This window comes from Oncorhynchus kisutch, unplaced genomic scaffold (genome assembly GCF_002021735.2).
Source record: "Oncorhynchus kisutch isolate 150728-3 unplaced genomic scaffold, Okis_V2 Okis02a-Okis13b_hom, whole genome shotgun sequence".
Taxonomy (NCBI): Eukaryota; Metazoa; Chordata; class Actinopteri; order Salmoniformes; family Salmonidae; genus Oncorhynchus; species Oncorhynchus kisutch.
Window position 1 is genome coordinate 4,339,728 of NW_022261979.1, and position 19,592 is coordinate 4,359,319.

At 39.6% G+C, this 19,592-nt stretch overlaps 1 protein-coding gene across 1 annotated transcript; it reads left to right on the plus strand.

Annotated features, from left to right (window-relative positions):
- The first annotated feature begins 1,695 nt into the window (after positions 1-1,695).
- On the plus strand, positions 1,696-19,329 carry LOC116359338 (gasdermin-E-like). The gene is made up of 10 exons (XM_031812258.1): positions 1,696-1,717; positions 2,062-2,314; positions 2,518-2,722; positions 4,707-4,881; positions 10,156-10,276; positions 10,827-10,952; positions 12,121-12,248; positions 15,978-16,149; positions 16,257-16,330; positions 18,914-19,329. The coding sequence occupies exons 2-10, from the start codon at positions 2,092-2,094 to the stop codon at positions 19,139-19,141; spliced, it is 1,452 nt and encodes a 483-aa protein (XP_031668118.1). The 5' UTR covers positions 1,696-1,717; positions 2,062-2,091; the 3' UTR covers positions 19,142-19,329.
- The last annotated feature ends 263 nt before the right edge of the window (positions 19,330-19,592 follow it).

A 19,592-nucleotide genomic window follows, 5' to 3' on the forward strand; every position in this document is an offset into this window, starting at 1 on the left:
GGAGGTGTGTTTTGGGTCATTGTCCTGTTGAAAAACAAATGATAGTGCCACTAAGTGCAAACCAGATGGCATGGCGTATAGCTGGTAAAAAATGCTGTGGTAGCCATGCTGGTGTGCCTTGAATTCTAAATAAATCACAGTGTCACCAGCAAAGCACCCCCACACCGTCACACCTCCTCCATGCTTCACAGTGGGAACAACACATGCAGAGATCATCTGTTCTCCTACTCTGTGTCTCTCAAAGACATGGCGGTTGTAATCAACAATCTTACATTTTGTAACGATTGTCCTCCTCTTCTTCTGACGAAGAGGAGTAGTAGGATGGATTGGAGAACCAATGCGCAGCGTGGTACGTGTACATTTTAATATATAAAAATACAAAATAACAACGTGAATGAACAAACGAAAATCAAAACAGTCTCGTATGGTACAGACACAGGAAACAATCACCCACAACTCAAAAGTGAAACCAGGCTACCTAAGTATGGTTCTCAATCAGGGACAACAAATGACAGCTGCCTCTGATTGAGAACCATACCAGGCCAAACACAGACATCCCAAATCATAGAAAAAGGAACATAGACAACCCACCAACTCACGCCCTGACCATACTAAAACAAAGACATAACAAAAGATCTAAGGTCAGAACGTGACACATTTGGACTCATCAGACCAAAGGACTGATTTCCACCTGTCAAATATCCATTGTTCATGTTTCTTGGCCCAAGGAAGTCTCTTCTTATTATTGGTGTCCTTTGGTAGTTTTTTTTGCAGCAATTTAACCAATGAATGCCTGATTCACACAGTCTCCTCTGAACAGTTGATGTTGAGATGTGTCTGTCTGTTAATTGAACTCTGTGAAGCATTTGTTTGGGCTGTAATCTGAGGTGCAGTTAACTCTAATGAACTTATCCTCTGCAGCAGAGGTAACTCTGGGTCTTCCTTTCCTGTGGCGGTCCGCATGAGAGCCAATTTGTGGAGTGGTTGAAAAAAAAGTTTTAATGACTCCAACCTAGTGTATGTAAAACTGGCTTGTATGTTAGATGCTCCATAAGATCTAATAAGCTACTTGAACCTCCAGCACAATCTCTACTTGGACCGTCCAGCTACTTGGCCCTCCAGCACAATCTCTACTTGAACCTTCCAGCTACCTGGTCCTCCAGCACACTCTCTACTTGGACCTTCCAGCTACTTGGTCCTCCAGCACACTCTCTACTTGGACCTTCCAGCTACTTGGTCCTCCAGCACACTCTCTACTTGGGCCTTCCAGCTAAGCACTTTGGTAATATGTACACTCATGTACCTGTACAAATTAAACTGTGCTATTTTAAGAACTACTCCCCAATACTGCTTCACTGACATGAGGATGACAACACATCAAACCACATTATCCTTCCCTGCAACTTGGTATGTACCAAGGATATAACAATGGACGACAGCCAATCCCTGCTCTTAAACACAAAACAATACAGGCATGTTGATCCTTGAGTTCTAACTGCTTCTAGTGAAGTTATTTTCTCATCAAATAAAACAGAAGTGAAGAGCAGGAATGTAAGAGTGGAACAGGACAGTTTACCAGTAAGGGGTTAAGTTAAAGAGACTCCTCCTACTAGTATGTAATGAACTCTTAGCTAATGCATTTCAGACATACTAGTATCTCCTTCTTAAGAGCATATCTCTACAACCTGTCAGTCATAAGGACCCAGAGGAAGAATTGGTGAGAACCAGGTATTGAAGCTCTTGCAGATTGTTGAAATAAAACAATTAATACAAACCTACAGCATGCTTTGTATAGTCTTGAATGATATATAACCAACATTTTGGTCAAAAATGATTTCCTGTTTGTATTTCCTGTTTGCTACTCTGTTCTGATCCACTCTTTTCCCAGGGAAAGTGAACCTTTCAAAGAGATTGTGTTTGCAATATTGAGTGTCTTGCCAACTGTGAAATGTATTTAGAATGCTCTTCAGAAGATGTTGTATGTTTTGAGTGTTCTTGTGTTCATCTTAGTTTTGTTTCCTAGACGTCTTTTGTCATTTGTGTCTTTGTCATCTGCTGCAGCCAGAAACACGATCCATCACCATCTCTCAGATGTTTGCCAAAGCCACAAAAGCCTTCGTGAAGGACACAGATCATGCGGGACACCTGATCCCTGTGTCCAGTCTGAATGACACAGACAAACTGAATCTCCGATCACTCATTGTCAAGACCAGGCACAGATGCTTCTGGCAGGAACCCAAATACCAGTCCCCTGGCTTTACCCTCGGTGATGTTCTGGAGCCTGGAGAGCCTGGAAACACACCTTTAAGCCCAAGTAAGCACCAGAGCATCCCGCTAGTGACAAATAACTATGGGTTGTTGTTGTTCTAAAATATCTGACCATTGATTTAAATATTTATCCTACTCTTGTTTTTCTGAGCAGAATAGGAAAATGCTAATGTCATGGATGTGTCTGTTATAGATATGTGCTGTGGTATAATAGCATAGAGTCCATTCAAATGTTGAACTTTCCCTCAGCTGTCAAGGAGTCTGACTTTGTGGACTACAGTGGGACATTTGGTGACAAGAAAGAAATGAATGCAGATGGAAACTTGGAGGCAAAGTTGGCTGATTTCAACCTGACCGTGGAAGGGAAATGGTCCACCAAACAGAAGCTGTCCCTTGGCAGCCTGAACAAAGAGAAGGTTGATGTGAAGGACTTACACAACTACTCAAAAAACAGGTGAGTTACCCTATACTATACATATGTTCAATACAGTCATAATACATCATAATACAGTCATAATACAGTCATAATACATCATAATGCATCATAATATATCATAATACAGTCATAATACAGTCATAATACATCATAATGCATCATAATACATCACAATACAGTCATAATACATCATATAACATCATAATACATCACAATACAGTCACAATACAGTCATAATACAGTCATAAAACATCACAATACATCATAATACAGTTATAATTCAGTCATATACAGTCATCATACAGTCATAATACATCATAATACATCATATTACATCATAATACAGTCATAATACATCATATTACATCACAATACAGTCACAATACAGTCATAATACAGTCATAATACATCATAATACAGTCATAATACGTCATAATACAGGCATAATATGTCATAATACGTCATAATACAGTCACAATACATCATAATACAGGCATAATACATCATAATACAGTCACAATACAGTCACACTACGTCATAATACAGTCATAATACGTCATAATACAGTCACAATACAGTCACAATACATATAATACATCATATTACATCACAATACGTCATTTTACAGTCATAATACATCATAATACGTCATAATACATCATAATACAGTCATAATACAGTCATAATACATCATAATACATCATATTACATCATAATACATCACAATACAGTCACAATACAGTCATAATACATCATAATACATCATAAAACAGTCGTAATACATCATAATATGTCATAATACATCATAATACATCATAATACAGTCATAATACAGTCATAATATCCTCATAATACAGTCACAATACATCATAATACAGTCATAATACATCATAATACAGTCATAATACGTCATAATACAGTCATAATACATCATAATGCAGTCACAATACAGTCACAATACGTCATAATACAGTCATAATACAGTCACAATACAGTCACAATACATCATAATACATCATAATACATCATATTACATCACAATACGTCATAATACAGTCATAATACATCATAATACGTCATAATACATCATAATACAGTCATAATACAGTCACAATACATCATAATACAGTCACAATACATCATAATACAGTCATAATACATCATAATACATCATATTACATCATAATACATCACAATACAGTCATAATACATCATAATACATCATAATACAGTCATAATACATCATAATACGTCATAATAGTCATAATACAGTCATAATACAGTCGTAATACATCATAATACGTCATAATACATCATAATACATCATAATACAGTCATAATACAGTCATAATCTCCTCATAATACAGTCACAATACATCATAATACAGTCATAATACATCATAATACAGTCATAATACGTCATAATACAGTCATAATACATTCATAATACATCATAATACAGTCATACTACATCATAATATCCTCATAATACATCATAATACAGTCACAATACATCATAATACAGTCATAATACAGTCATAATACGTCATAATACAGTCGTAATACATTCATAATACATCATAATACATCATAATACATCATAATACAGTCACAATACATCATTATACAGTCATAATATATCATAATACAGTCACAATACAGTCATAATACATCATACAGTTCACCTTCCCAAGGAGTCCAAGACCCAAGACCAGTGAGCAAAACTGGTTGCAATGACATCAGGCAGGTCTTTTGTGTAAAAAGGACATTTTCAGGTTGAAGTGACAACAAACCAACATACCAACAAACAGACAACAAAGAAGTGGAACTGTACTGGTTTAGCAACTTCCTGAAACTTAAACTACATCCTCACTGTTTTCACTACTAGTTTAGTTTAAAGGGACAATCTGTGATTGTTACATCCATTTGTTTACTTTTAAAGTAGCTTTCCAGTGTTTCCAGATTTCTATGAAATATGACCTAAAATGTGTCCCTCCTGCAGAGTTCTGGACATGTCCCATCCTGTGATCAAGCAGACCCGTGCGAATCCCAGGGCAGTGCTAGGCGTCTTGACGGAGAGGATTATGACGTCACTACCTTGCCCGGTCACAAACAATGTCCTTAAGCATGGCAATGTAGGAGCCAACGTGAGCGCCTGTGTGTTCCTGAGCGGGAAGGTAGGAGGAAAGATTACCAAGTGTTCTACTGAAGTGAATTATATTTTCCTCATATTTTACTGGTAACTCAGATTTAGATCATCTCTGTTGTAAAATAGATTTTTAATCTCAATAATCTCACTTCATGAAAGCTAGGCCTTCATAAATAAAGTCAATGTCAGGACCATATTGACAGATCACAGATGTTCAGTAGTCGTAATACTCACAGATGTCTGTTCAGTCGTGGTAATACTCACAGATGTCTGTTCAGTCGTGGTAATACTCACAGATGTCTGTTCAGGCGTGGTAATACTCACAGATGTCTGTTCAGGCGTGGTAATACTCACAGATGTTCAGTAGTCGTAATACTCACAGATGTCTGTTCAGTATTTCGTAATACTCACAGATGTCTGTTCAGTCGTGGTAATACTCACAGATGTTCAGTAGTGGTAATACTCACAGATGTCTGTTCAGTAGTGGTAATACTCACAGATGTCTGTTCAGTAGTGGTAATACTCACAGATGTCTGTTCAGTATTTCGTAATACTCACAGATGTCTGTTCAGTAGTGGTAATACTCCCAGATGTTTGTTCAGTAGTGGTAATACTCACAGATGTCTGTTCAGTAGTGGTAATACTCCCAGATGTCTGTTCAGTAGTGGTAATACTCACAGATGTCTGTTCAGTAGTGGTAATACTCACAGATGTCTGTTCAGTATTTCGTAATACTCACAGATGTCTGTTCAGTAGTGGTAATACTCACAGATGTCTGTTCAGTAGTGGTAATACTCACAGATGTCTGTTCAGTAGCGGTAATACTCACAGATGTCTGTTCAGTAGTGGTAATACTCACAGCTGTCTGTTCAGTAGTGGTAATACTCACAGATGTTCAGTAGTCGTAATACTCACAGATGTCTGTTCAGTCGTGGTAATACTCACAGATGTTCAGTAGTCGTAATACTCACAGATGTCTGTTCAGTAGTGGTAATACTCACAGATGTCTGTTCAGTAGTGGTAATACTCACAGATGTCTGTTCGGTAGTGGTAATACTCACAGATGTCTGTTCAGTAGTGGTAATACTCACAGATGTCTGTTCAGTATTTCGTAATACTCACAGATGTCTGTTCAGTAGTGGTAATACTCCCAGATGTTTGTTCAGTAGTGGTAATACTCACAGATGTCTGTTCAGTAGTGTTAATACTCCCAGATGTCTGTTCAGTAGTGGTAATACTCACAGATGTCTGTTCAGTAGTGGTAATACTCACAGATGTCTGTTCAGTATTTCGTAATACTCACAGATGTCTGTTCAGTAGTGGTAATACTCACAGATGTCTGTTCAGTAGTGGTAATACTCACAGATGTCTGTTCAGTAGTGGTAATACTCACAGATGTCTGTTCAGTAGTGGTAATACCCACAGATGTCTGTTCAGTAGTGGTAATACTCACAGATGTCTGTTCAGTACTCGTAATACTCACAGATGTTCAGTCGTGGTAATACTCACAGATGTCTGTTCAGTCGTGGTAATACTCACAGATGTTCAGTAGTCGTAATACTCACAGATGTCTGTTCAGTAGTGGTAATACTCACAGATGTCTGTTCAGTAGTGGTAATACTCACAGATGTCTGTTCAGTAGTGGTAATACTCACAGATGTCTGTTCAGTAGTGGTAATACTCACAGATGTCTGTTCAGTAGTGGTAATACTCACAGATGTCTGTTCAGTAGTGGTAATACTCACAGATGTCTGTTCAGTAGTGGTAATACTCACAGATGTCTGTTCAGTATTTCGTAATACTCACAGATGTCTGTTCAGTAGTGGTAATACTCACAGATGTCTGTTCAGTAGTGGTAATACTCCCAGATGTTTGTTCAGTAGTGGTAATACTCACAGATGTCTGTTCAGTAGTGGTAATACTCCCAGATGTCTGTTCAGTAGTGGTAATACTTACAGATGTCTGTTCAGTAGTGGTAATACTCACAGATGTCTGTTCAGTATTTCGTAATACTCACAGATGTCTGTTCAGTAGTGGTAATACTCACAGATGTCTGTTCAGTAGTGGTAATACTCACAGATGTCTGTTCAGTAGTGGTAATACTCACAGATGTCTGTTCAGTAGTGGTAATACTCACAGATGTCTGTTCAGTAGTGGTAATACTCACAGATGTCTGTTCAGTAGTGGTAATACTCACAGATGTCTGTTCAGTAGTGGTAATACTCACAGATGTCTGTTCAGTATTTCGTAATACTCACAGATGTCTGTTCAGTAGTGGTAATAACTCACAGATGTCTGTTCAGTAGTGGTAATACTCACAGATGTCTGTTCAGTAGTGGTAATACTCACAGATGTCTGTTCAGTAGTGGTAATACTCACAGATGTCTGTTCAGTATTTCGTAATACTCACAGATGTCTGTTCAGTAGTGGTAATACTCACAGCTGTCTGTTCAGTAGTGGTAATACTCACAGATGTCTGTTCAGTAGTGGTAATACTCACAGATGTCTGTTCAGTAGTGGTAATACTCACAGATGTCTGTTCAGTAGTGGTAATACTCACAGATGTCTGTTCAGTAGTGGTAATACTGTCTCTTGCTCAAGTCAGAATGCTGTACCTGGGTTGTTCCAGAATAAATTGTGCACCAATATTGAATTTTAAAAGCATGTTAAATTAAATGAAGTGCCCTTTCATTAATATAGACCACATGGAGAATTCAATAAATCTGATTGTTGATATGAATAAAGACTTGTTAAAGTGCCACCATTCAGCATATTGTCCATCCATGCAGCATTCATGTAACGTCCGTCCCTCATTTTAAGGTCCTTTTATGTGAACTGAACTCTCAACACTATTCCTTTTTAAATGTTTTTTTCAGAAGAAATATTGAACATCTAATATTCAAATTATAGTGTAAAAGCAGGTCAGCTGGTTTTATTATTTTTGCCAATTATCTTGTGTTTTGTGGTGGAACACTGAGCAGGTGGACCACAGCGCACCATAGATAGACATGCTAGAAATGTTTTAACAATTTTTCATTTTTTGTGAAGCTTGCATTCAATTGCCAATCCCTTCAAACAACAAGCTTACATTCCCCCTGTCACAAGGACATCCCTAGTTATGTTCAAACTTACTTTATATGGGACTTACTATAGTCATAAAAGAAGGATACCTCTTGTGATGCAATTTTTTTTTTCAAGTTACACTTCTCAAACCGAATTGGTGGAATGACCCAGCTCTAGTTACCACATCATTTCCTGTTCTTGACATTAGAAACACTTCCTGAAAATGCAATGGTGTAGAATCAAATCAAATCCAATTTTATTTGTCACGTACACATGGTTAGCAGATGTTAATGCGAGTGTAGCGAAATGCTTGTGCTTCTAGTTCCGACAATGCAGTAATAACCAACGAGTAATCTAACCTAACAATTCCACAACTACTACCTTATACACACAAGTGTAAAGGGATAAAGAATATGTACATAAAGATATATGAATGAGTGATTGTACAGAACGGCATAGGCAAGATGCAGTAGATGGTATCGAGTACAGTATATACATATGAGATGAGTAGTGTAGGGTATGTAAACATAAAAGTGGCATAGTTTAAAGTGGCTAGTGATACATGTATTACATAAAGATGCAGTAGATGATATAGAGTACAGTATATACATATACATATGAGATGAATAATGTAGGGTATAAACATTATATTAAGTGGCATTGTTTAAAGTAGCTAGTGATACATTTTTTACATCAATTTCCATTATTAAAGTGAGCTGGAGTTAGTCAGTATGTTTGCAGAAGCCACTCATTGTTAGTGGTGGCTGTTTAACAGTCTGATGGCCTTGAGATAGAAGCTGTTTTTCAGTCTCTCGGTCCCTGCTTTGATGCATCTGTACTGACCTCGCCTTCTGGATGATAACGGGGTGAACAGGCAGTGGCTCAGGTGGTTGTTGTCCTTGATGATCTTTTTGGCCTTCCTGTGACATCGGGTGGTGTAGGTGTCCTGGAGGGCAGGTAGTTTGCCCCCAATGCGTTGTGCAGACTTCACTACCCTCAGGAGAGCCTTACGGTTGTGGGCGGAACAGTTGCCGTACCAGGCGGTGATACAGGATGCTCTCGATTGTGCATCTGTAGAAGTTTGTGAGTGCTTTTGGTGACAAGCCAAACTTCTTCAGCCTCCTGAGGTTGAAGAGGTGCTGCTGCGCCTTCTTCACCACGCTGTCTGTGTGGGTGGACCAATTCAGTTTGTCCGTGATGTGTACGCCGAGGAACTTAAAACTTACTACCCTCTCTACTACTGTCCCGTCGATGTGGATAGGGGGGTGCTCCCTCTGCTGTTTCCTGAAGTCCACGATCATCTCCTTTGTTTTGTTGACTTTGAATGTGAGGTTATTTTCCTGACACCACACTCCGAGGGCCCTCACCTCCTCCCTGTAGGCCATCTCGTCATTGTAATCAAGCCTACCACTGTAGTGTCGTCCGCAAACTTGATGATTGAGTTGGAGGCGTGCATGGCCACGCAGTCGTGGGTGAACAGGGAGTACAGGAGAGGGCTCAGAACGCACCCTTGTGGTGCCCCAGTGTTGAAGATCAATGGAGTGGAGAAGTACCCAGTTGCACAGGGCGGGGTCGAGACCCAGGGTCTCGAGCTTGATGACGAGTTTGGAGGGTACTATGGTGTTAAATGCTGAGCTGTAGTCGATGAACAGCATTCTCACATAGGTATTCCTCTTGTCCAGATGGGTTAGGGCAGTGTGCAGTGTAGTTGCGATTGCATCGTCTGTGGACCTATTTTGGTGGTAAGCAAATTGGAGTGGGTCTAGGGTGTCAGGTAGGATGGAGGTGATATCGTCCTTGACTCGTCTCTCAAAGCACTTCATGATGACGGAAGTGAGTGCTAAAGGGCGGTAGCTTTCTTGGGAACAGGAACAATGGTGGCCCTCTTGAAGTATGTGGGAACGGCAGACTGGGATAAGGATTGATTGAATATGTCCGTAAACACACCAGCCAGCTGGTCTGCGCATGCTCTGAGGACGCTGCTGGGGATGCCGTCTGGGCCTGCAGCCTTGCGAGGGTTAACACGTTTAAATGTTTTACTCACATCGGCTGCAGTGAAGGAGAGTCCGCAGGTTTTGGTAGCAGGCCGTGTCAGTGGCACTGTATTGTCCTCAAAGCGAGCAAATAAGTTATTTAGTCTGTCTGGGAGCAAGGTCCTTTGAATAGATGACTGTCTGGGTTAGAATCTGGGTCATCTGTGTACCAAACGTCTCTGACTGATTTTACATTTTCTCCACAGGCCTCTATGAAGCAGAGCGGCAGTACTCAGACAGATAGTGATGTGTCACTGGGTATTCCTGCAAATACTGTCATGGCCTACAGTCTGATTGAACTCTACGTCAAATGCAATGGACAGTTTGGTGAGGAAGTGTATGGTTTATCAATGTCCCAGGTATAGCTGCATGGTTAAGTACCATGGTAAAGTACACAGCCAGCGTCTATGTTCCTCAGTGTATTTAGTGTAGCCACTGTATTTAGTATATCCACTGTATTTAGTATATCCACTGTATTTAGTATATCCACTGTATTTACACTGTATTTAGTATATCCACTGTATTTAGTATATCCACTGTATTGAGTGTAGCCACTGTATTTAGCATATCCACTGTATTTAGTATAGCCACTGTATTGAGTATAGCCACTGTATTTAGCATATCCACTGTATTTAGTATATCCACTGTATTTAGTATATCCACTGTATTTAGTATATCCACTGTATTGAGTATAGCCACTGTATTTACTATATCCACTGTATTTAGTATAGCCACTGTATTTAGTATATCCACTGTATTTAGTATAGCCACTGTATTTAGTACAGCCACTCTATTTAGTACAGCCACTCTATTTAGTATGGCCACTGTATCTGCCTGTGTGTGACTGGTTATGACTGTTGTCTGCTCTTGCCCACAGAGCTGTGCCTCATCTGCAACAATGGGGGCTTTGAAATAGATAAGTCAAAGGAGGGGTTGGAAGTAGATGGATTTATGGACCAGGGAGGCGACTTTGATACCAACAGTCCCCTAAATCTGAACAAAGGTAATAATGCCAGTGGAGGGTAATGTCTCCTGTCTAGTGGTCAAGATGTAGTCTACTGAATGGAACTTCTGGTCATCATGTAGTCTACTGAATGGAACATCTGGTCAACATGTAATGTAGTCTACTGAATGGAAGGTTTGGTCAACATGTAGTCTACTGAATGGAACCACTGGTCAACATGTAATATAGTCTACTGAATGGAATGTTTGGTCAAAATGTAATGTAGTCTACTGAATGGAAGGTTTGGTCAACATGTAATGTAGTCTACTGAATGGAATGTCTGGTCAACATGTAATGTAGTCTACTGAATGGAATGTCTGGTCAACATGTAGTCTACTGAATGGAACGTCTGGTCAACATGTAGTCTACTGAATGGAACGTCTGGTCAACATGTTATGTAGTCTACTGAATGGAATGTTTGGTCAAAATGTAATGTAGTCTACTGAATGGAAGGTTTGGTCAACATGTAGTCTACTGAATGGAACCACTGGTCAACATGTAATATAGTCTACTGAATGGAATGTTTGGTCAAAATGTAATGTAGTCTACTGAATGGAAGGTTTGATCAACATGTAATGTAGTCTACTGAATGGAATGTCTGGTCAACATGTAATGTAGTCTACTGAATGGAATGTCTGGTCAACATGTAGTCTACTGAATGGAACGTCTGGTCAACATGTAGTCTACTGAATGGAACGTCTGGTGAACATGTAATGTAGTCTACTGAATGGAATGTTTGGTCAAAATGTAATGTAGTCTACTGAATGGAAGGTTTGGTCAACATGTAATGTAGTCTACTGAATGGAAAGACTGGTCAACATGGAGTCTACTGAATGGAACATCTTATCAACATGTGATGTAGTCTACTGAATGGAACGTCTGGTCAACATGTAATGTAGTCTACTGAATGGAACGTCTGGTCAACATGTAGTCTACGGAATGAAACATCTGGTCAACATGTAGTCTACTGAATGGAATGTCTGGTCAACATGTAGTCTACTGAATGGAACGTCTGGTCAAAATGTAATGTCTATGGAATGTTCAATATTTCTCTGATTAGTAATTACAAAGTTACCACACTTTTGAAATATATAAAAATGTATGGATTTGTTACATGAAAGTAAGACACTTTGATAAAATGGTTTCTGTATTGTTTGTGTGTTGACAGAACTGGAGAAACTGAGTGGTCATTTCCAGCTGCTGTCAGTCCTGCCGGTGGCCAAACGCTCCTCTCTGCTCCAGCTCCTCAAGACAACCATGGAGGACAGAGAGGCAGTCAGTGTGCTGGAGAGTGTGGTGAGTGAGGCGTACAGAAACAGGGCCCAAACACACACACACACACACACAATGTAGACACACACACACACAATGTAGACACACACACACACACACAATGTAGACACACACACACACACACAACTAATGGCAGGAATGAATATCTCACCCTGAATATCTGTAATATTCTCTCTGTGTTAAATATACTCTCTCTCTCTCTTTTTCTCTCTCTCAATTCAATTCAATGTCAATTCAAGGGGCTTTATTGGCATGGGAAACATACAGTACCAGTCAGAAGTTTGGAGACACCTACTCATGCAAGGGTTTATCAAAATTTTTACTATTTTCTACATTGTTGAATAATAGTGAAGACGTCAAAACTATGAAATAACACATATCTGAGATTCTTCAAAGTAGCCACCCTTTGCATTGATGACAGCTTTAAACACTCTTGGCATTCTCTCAACCAGTTTCATGAAGTAGTTACCTGGAATGTATTTAAATTAACAGGTGTGCCTTGTTAAAAGTTAATTTGTGGAATTTCTTTCCTTCTTAATGCTTTTGTGTCACGCCTGCTCCCGCTCCAGGCTCCCCAGCATTATGCACTCCTGCCAGCCATCATTACGCACACCTGCCTTCCCCCGTCACTCGCATCAGCGATTATTGGACTCACCTGGACTCAATCACCTCTTTCATTACCTCCCCTATATCTGTCTGTCACCCCCCCCCTCTTTTCCCTACTTCAGCATTGTGCTGATGCTCTTCCTGTCTTGTTCTATGTCTGTTCCGATTAAATGTTTGACTCCCCGTACCTGCTTCTCTACTCCAGCGTCGGTCCTTACAGTATGAGCCAATCAGCTGTGTTGTGACAAAGTAGGGGTAGTATACAGAAGATCGCCCTACTTGGTAAAAGACCAAGTCCATATTATGGCAAGAACAGCTCAAATAAGCAAAGAGAAAATACAGTCCATCATTACTTTAAGACATGAAGGTCAGTCAATGTGGAAAATGTTGCAAAAACCATCAAGTTCTATGATGAAACTGGCTGTCATGAGGACCGCCACAGGAAAGAAAGACCCAGAGTTACCTCTGCTGCAGAGGATAAGTTCATTAGAGTTACCAGTATCAGAAATTGCAGCCCAAATAAATGCTTATGTAGTTCAAGTAACAGAAATATCTCAACATCAACTGTTCAGAGGAGACTGTGTGAATCAGGCCTTCATGGTCAAATTGCTACAAAGATGAACCACTACTAAAGGACACCAATAAGAAGAAGAGACTTGCTTGGGATAAGAAACACAAGCGATGGACATTAGACTGGTGGAAATCTGTCCTTTTGTCGTGGTTCCACTTGTCACCTAGAGACATTAACAACACTCAGCTGTGTCCTATTATTCATTATGATTTCCCTGTTAAAACAGGGGTGTGTTCTGGTTTCCTGCTGAAGCTTCAATTGTTTACCGTGTGCGTTTGTTTCCTGAGTGAGTTTTTGAGACTTAGTGTTTGTTGTTACTGTGATCCGTTGGATACCGTTTCTCAGTAAAGTATGTATGTTTAGCCACTGATTCCTCATCTGGTCTCTTCTCTGCACCTGGATCCAACCTCATCACGTCACAACTTTGGTCTGATGAGTCCAAATTTACGATTTTTGGTTCCAAGCGACGTGTGTTTGTGAGATGCAGAGAGTAGGTGAGCGGATTATCTCCGCATGTGTGGTTCCCACCGGAAAGCACGGAGGAGCAGGTGTGATGGTGTGGGTGTGCTTTGCTGGAGACACTGTCTGTGATTTATTTAGAATTCAAGGCACACTTGACCAGCATGGCTACCACAGCATTCTGCTGCGATACTCCATCACATCTGGTTTGTTCTTAGTGGGACTATCATTTGTTTTTCAACAGGACAATGACTCCAAACACACCTCCAGGCTGTGTAAGGGCTATTTGACCAAGAAGGAGAGTGATGGAGTGCTGTATCAGATGACCTGGCCTCCACAATCACCCAACCTCAACCCAATTGAGATGGTTTGGGCTGAATTGGACCGCAGAGTGAAGGAAAAGCAGCCAGCAAGTGCTCAGCATATGTGGGAACTACATCAAGACTGTTGGAAAAGCATTCCATGTAAAGCTGGTTGAGGGAATGCCAAGAGTGTGCAAAGCTGTCATAAAGGCAAAGGGTGGCTATTTTGAAGAATCTAAAATATATTTTGATTTGTTTAACACTTTTTTGGTTACTACATGATTCCATATGTGTAATTTCATCGTTACGATGTCTTCACTTATTCTACAATATAGAAAATAATACAAATGAAGAAAAACCCTTGAATGAGTAGCTATGTCCAAACTTCTGACTGGTACTGTATGTTTACAAGTGAAAGTGAAATAGATAATAAACAAAAGTGAAATAAACAATAAAAATAACAGTAAGCATTACACACACAAAAGTTCCAAAATAATAAAGACATTTCAAATATGTTGCAACGATGTGCAAATAGTTAAAGTACAAAAGCAAAAATAAATCAACATAAATATGGGTTGTATTTACAACAGTGTTTGTTCTTCACTGGTTGCCCTTTTCTTGTGGCAACAGGTCACAAATCTTGCTTCTGTGATGGCACACTGTGGTATTTCCCCAATAGTTAAGGGAGTTTATCAAAATAGGATTTATTTTAAAATTCTGAGGGAAATATGTGTCTCTAATATGGTCTTACATTTGTCAGGAGGTTAGGAAGTGCACCTCAGTTTCCACCTCGTTTTGTGAGCAATGTGCACCTATCCTGTCTTCTCTTGAAATCCAGGTCGGCCTATGGCGGCCTTTCTCAATAGCAAAGCTATGCTCACTGAGTCTCTACATAGTCAAAGCTTTCTTTAATTTTGGGTCAGTCACAGTGGTCAGGTATTCTGCCAGTGTGTTCTCTCTGTTTAGGGCCAAATAGCATTCTAGTTTGCTCAGTTTTTGTTAATTATTTCCAATGTGTCAAGTAATTGTCTTTTTGTTTTCTCATGATTTTTTGGGGTCTAATTATGTTGCTGTTGCTGTCCTGGGGCTCTGTGGGGTCTGTTTGTGTTTGTGAACAAAGCCCCAGGACCAGCTTGCTGAGGGGACTCTTCTCCAGGTTCATCTCTCTGTAGGGTATGGCTTTGTTATGGAAGGTTTGTGAATCTCTTCCTTTTAGGTGGTTGTAGAATTTAATGGCTCTTTTCTGTATTTTGATAATTAGTGGGTATCGGCCTAATTCTGCTCTGCATGCATTATTAGGTGTTTAATGTTGTACACGGAGGATGCAGAATTCTGCAGAGTGTCAATTTGGTGTTTGTCCCATTTTGTGTGCGGACCCCAGACCTCACAACCATAACCAGTGGTAACAGGTTCTGTATCTGATTCAAGTATTTGTAGTGTGGGGTGCTGAAAACGTCAAATTTTGATGGCATTTTTTTATTTAACCAGGCAAGTCAGTTAAGAACAAATTCTTATTTACAATGACATCCTAGGAATAGTGGGTTAACTGCCTTGTTCAGAATGACAGATTTTGACCTCGTCTACTCGGGGATTCGATGTAGCAACCTTTCGGTTACTGACCCAACGCTCTAACCACTAGTCTACCTGCCTCCCCCAAGAGCAAAGGCCCTTCTTGCCTTGTCTCTTTTTACCATTCACTCACTCACTCACACACTCACTCACTCACTCACTCACTCACTCACTCACTCACTCACTCACACTCTCTCTCTCCCCCTCCCCCACCCCTTGTCACAGCTGGATCAGTTGTGTGAAGGTGAGACTCCTGACCTGGGTGACCTGGAAGAGTCTGAGAGGGAGACAGTCCAGGCCATACTGGATCTTGTAGACCAATGTGTTGGGAAGGATGAGGACGAGATCAGATCCTCACTTCTCAGTGCCGTCCACCTCATTGTCAGTGCCATGGACGGTGAGATAGAGAGCAGTTTTCACAGGATTCTCTAGTTATTATTTGATCAGTTCCTGGGAAACTAGGTTCACTACTGTGGTTTTATGTGTGTATATTTATTTATTCAGGAATGACAGATGAAGGTCTCTCTGTGTTGGGATCCTGTTGCAGTCCTCCAGTCTTACAGGCCCTGCAGATCCTGGTGAGTTCACACCTGCTTGATTGAGCCTCCAGTCCTGTATGACCTGGAGTTCATTTTTCTAGGTTTTTGTTTATATAAATGTATTTAGGTTTATGTAAATGTATTCAGGTTTATGTAAATGTATTTAGGTTTATGTAAATGTATCTTCCCATGTTAAATAAACTAATATTTCTACCATTATGATAACATTGTACCACCAGTAGCAGTAGTAACACCATTGACGGTAACCAGTGGCGATTTTTAACAAAAATATTGGTGGGGCAAACTCATTGAAAAAAATGTGAATATGCATCGATACATTACTACACTACACTAAACATTGAATGGACGTACCATCATAAATACTTATCAGACACACACAAACGTTATAACATAAGGGTTATGACCAGTGTATATGCTACTGTCCATATCTTTGGCTCCTATTGCAAGGAAGACCACGGTAGTCCAGCATACTTTATAGAGTAAAGTCTATTTTACTTCAGAATCAATATCAGCATCGCTCTGCAATATTGCTAATCACTGTTAGAGTGATGGGACGCATCAGAACACAATTCTGAGTGCAGTTGCCTCTGCCTGTCTGTTAAAACCTCTTTGGGATATTCGGGACGGTAGCGTCCCACCTCAGCAACAGCCAGTGAAAGTGCAGGGCGCCAAATTAAAAACAACAGAAATCTCATAATTAAAATTCCTCAAGCATACAAGTATTTTACACCATTTTAAAGATACATTTATCGTTAATCCAGCCACAGTATCTAATTTCAAAAAGGCTTTACGGCAAAGGCACACCTAACGATTATGTTAAGTAAGCACCTAGTCACAGAGAAACACAGACATTTTTACAGACAAAGAGAGGAGTCACAAAAGGCAGAAATAGAGATAAAATGAATCACTAACCTTTGATGATCTTCATCAGATGACACTCATAGGACTTAATGTTACACAATAAATGCATGTTTAGTTCGATAAAGTTCTTATTTATATCCAAAAATCTGAGTTTACATTGACGTGTTATGTTCAGTAGTTCCAAAACATCCGGTGATTTTGCAGAGAACCACATCAATTTACAGAAATACTCGTCATAAATATTGATGAAAATACAAGTGTTGTACATGGAACTTTTTATTTTTTATATTTGTACCCCTTTTTCTCCCCAATTTCATGGTATCCAATTGTTTTTAGTAGCTACTATCTTGTCTCATCGCTACAACTCCCGTACGGGCTCGGGATAGACGAAGGTTGAAAGTCATGTGTCCTCCGATACACAACCCAACCAAGCCGCACTGCTTCTTAACCACTGCGCCACCCGGGAGGCTCGTACATGGAACTTTAGATAAACTTCTCCTTAATGCAACCGCTGTGTCAGATTTCAAAAAAGCTTTACAATAATCTGAGTACAGCGCTCAGACAACAAAACAGCCAAACAGATCTCCACCGTGTTGTGCAGTCAACAGAAGTCAGAAATAGCATTATAAATATTAACTTACCTTTGATGATCTTAATTATTTTATAACTTGCTTTATTTTAACGGAAGCCTGTTCAGCGGTTGATGAGCACCAATATATTTTAGCTCTACAAGTTTGAAAATAATTTTCTTGGTGATTGTTGACATGATTCATGATGACTTTTCAGCTAGGTAGCTAGAAGACGATTAACAACTATGGGCGGGCACTACTAATGACTCTCTATGCAGCACCCAAGCGGGCTTGGCTAGCCTCTCCACAACAGATCACTGAGTGAGAATGAAACCGCTGCATTAGCGAGCTGCCTTTCCTCAAATAACATTTGGCAAAATAACAATACAACAGGGAACGAGCACATACTGTGTGCTTGATTAGCTCAAGCAATTACACATCAAATGTGTTTGCTTACTGACATAATGTTGTGACATGAGTGAAAGCCAGAATTACATGCAGAACAGCGCCATCTCCTGGATAGTGGTGGAGCTGAACGATGTGTTGCATCAAAGTATAGGTCACACCAATTACTTTTTGTAAGTATTTCAGGATTTTCTTAAATGGAGCCCAACGATCTCAAATCTAAGGTCATTTAACCTTTAAAAATAATTGACTTAATCATTCACTAAAGAGATTTGATGAATCATTTTGCTCAGAGTGTAATTTCCCTTCATTTAAATTGAGTTACACCAATGATATGTTTTATTTAAACACACCAATTATCTATGGAATCATAACATTGATGACATACTAAAAGGGTGTGATTAGCTAAAAATCTTCTTTAATATTGACCCCTCTCCTAAGGCGGTAACACTAATTACATAAAACGTAGGGACACATAATAACTGTAAATATATAAATATATTAGTGGCCTTCTTCTTTTTCTTTATTTTATTTTATCAAATTCAAAATAATATATCCCAAAAACATGCCACTAAGATAACGTTTTGCAGTATAAAGGACTTCCATTATGTTTCACATTGATAAACAGTTTAATATCAATTAAAACATGTATAATGTCTAACTATTTGTCATTTTAAAGTGTTTGTCATTGTTGCAAAGTGGAGGGATGCAGAATGACCCAGAAAATAAAGCATATCAATGTATTTCTGTGCTGCTTGTCCTCCAGGTGCAGCATGTGGCAGCAGGGAGTGGGGAGACCCTCTCTCTGAGAGATGCAGGTCTGGCTGTTCTGACTGAGGAGGAGCTGTATCAGAGGACAGAGAGTCTCTTTGGTCACTCTGAAGTTACACTGAAGAGAGAGGAGGACACACTGAGGACAGAGATGAAGGACCAGCCTGGATACCTTCCTCTAGTCATGAGTATCACTGTGAAAGGCCTATTTAGTTTAAGCTGAGAGAGAGGCAGAGAGTCATGGACTAGAATCCCACACGCAGATTCTAAACAGACGTTGAACTGAAAAACAACTATTTCCATTGATTGTTAATTCCCTGCATTGTGTATTTATCTTCGAATATTCTTACATAATATTTTGTGAGTGTGATGTTTACTGTTCATTTGTTATTGTTTATTTACATTTGGTTTATTATCTATTTCACTTGCTTTGGCAATGTAACAGGTATGCACACATGACTGTAAGTTGCTTTGGCAATGTAACAGGTATGCACGCATGACTGTAAGTTGCTTTGGCAATGTAACAGGTATGCACACATGACTGTAAGTTGCTTTGGCAATGTAACAGGTATGCACGCATGACTGTAAGTTGCTTTGGCAATGTAACAGATATGCACGCATGACTGTAAGTTGCTTTGGCAATGTAACAGGTATGCACACATGACTGTAAGTTG

What these genes read in the sequence shown, in the direction of transcription:
- LOC116359338 (XM_031812258.1), top strand. Translation starts at nt 2,092, where the DNA reads ATGTTTGCCAAAGCCACAAAAGCCTTCGTGAAGGACACAGATCATGCG. An exon ending in AAACACACCTTTAAGCCCAA is followed by an intron (nt 2,315 to 2,517) that starts GTAAGCACCAGA and finishes ACTTTCCCTCAG; the next exon opens with CTGTCAAGGAGTCTGACTTT. An exon ending in CAAATGCAATGGACAGTTTG is followed by an intron (nt 10,277 to 10,826) that starts GTGAGGAAGTGT and finishes TCTTGCCCACAG; the next exon opens with AGCTGTGCCTCATCTGCAAC.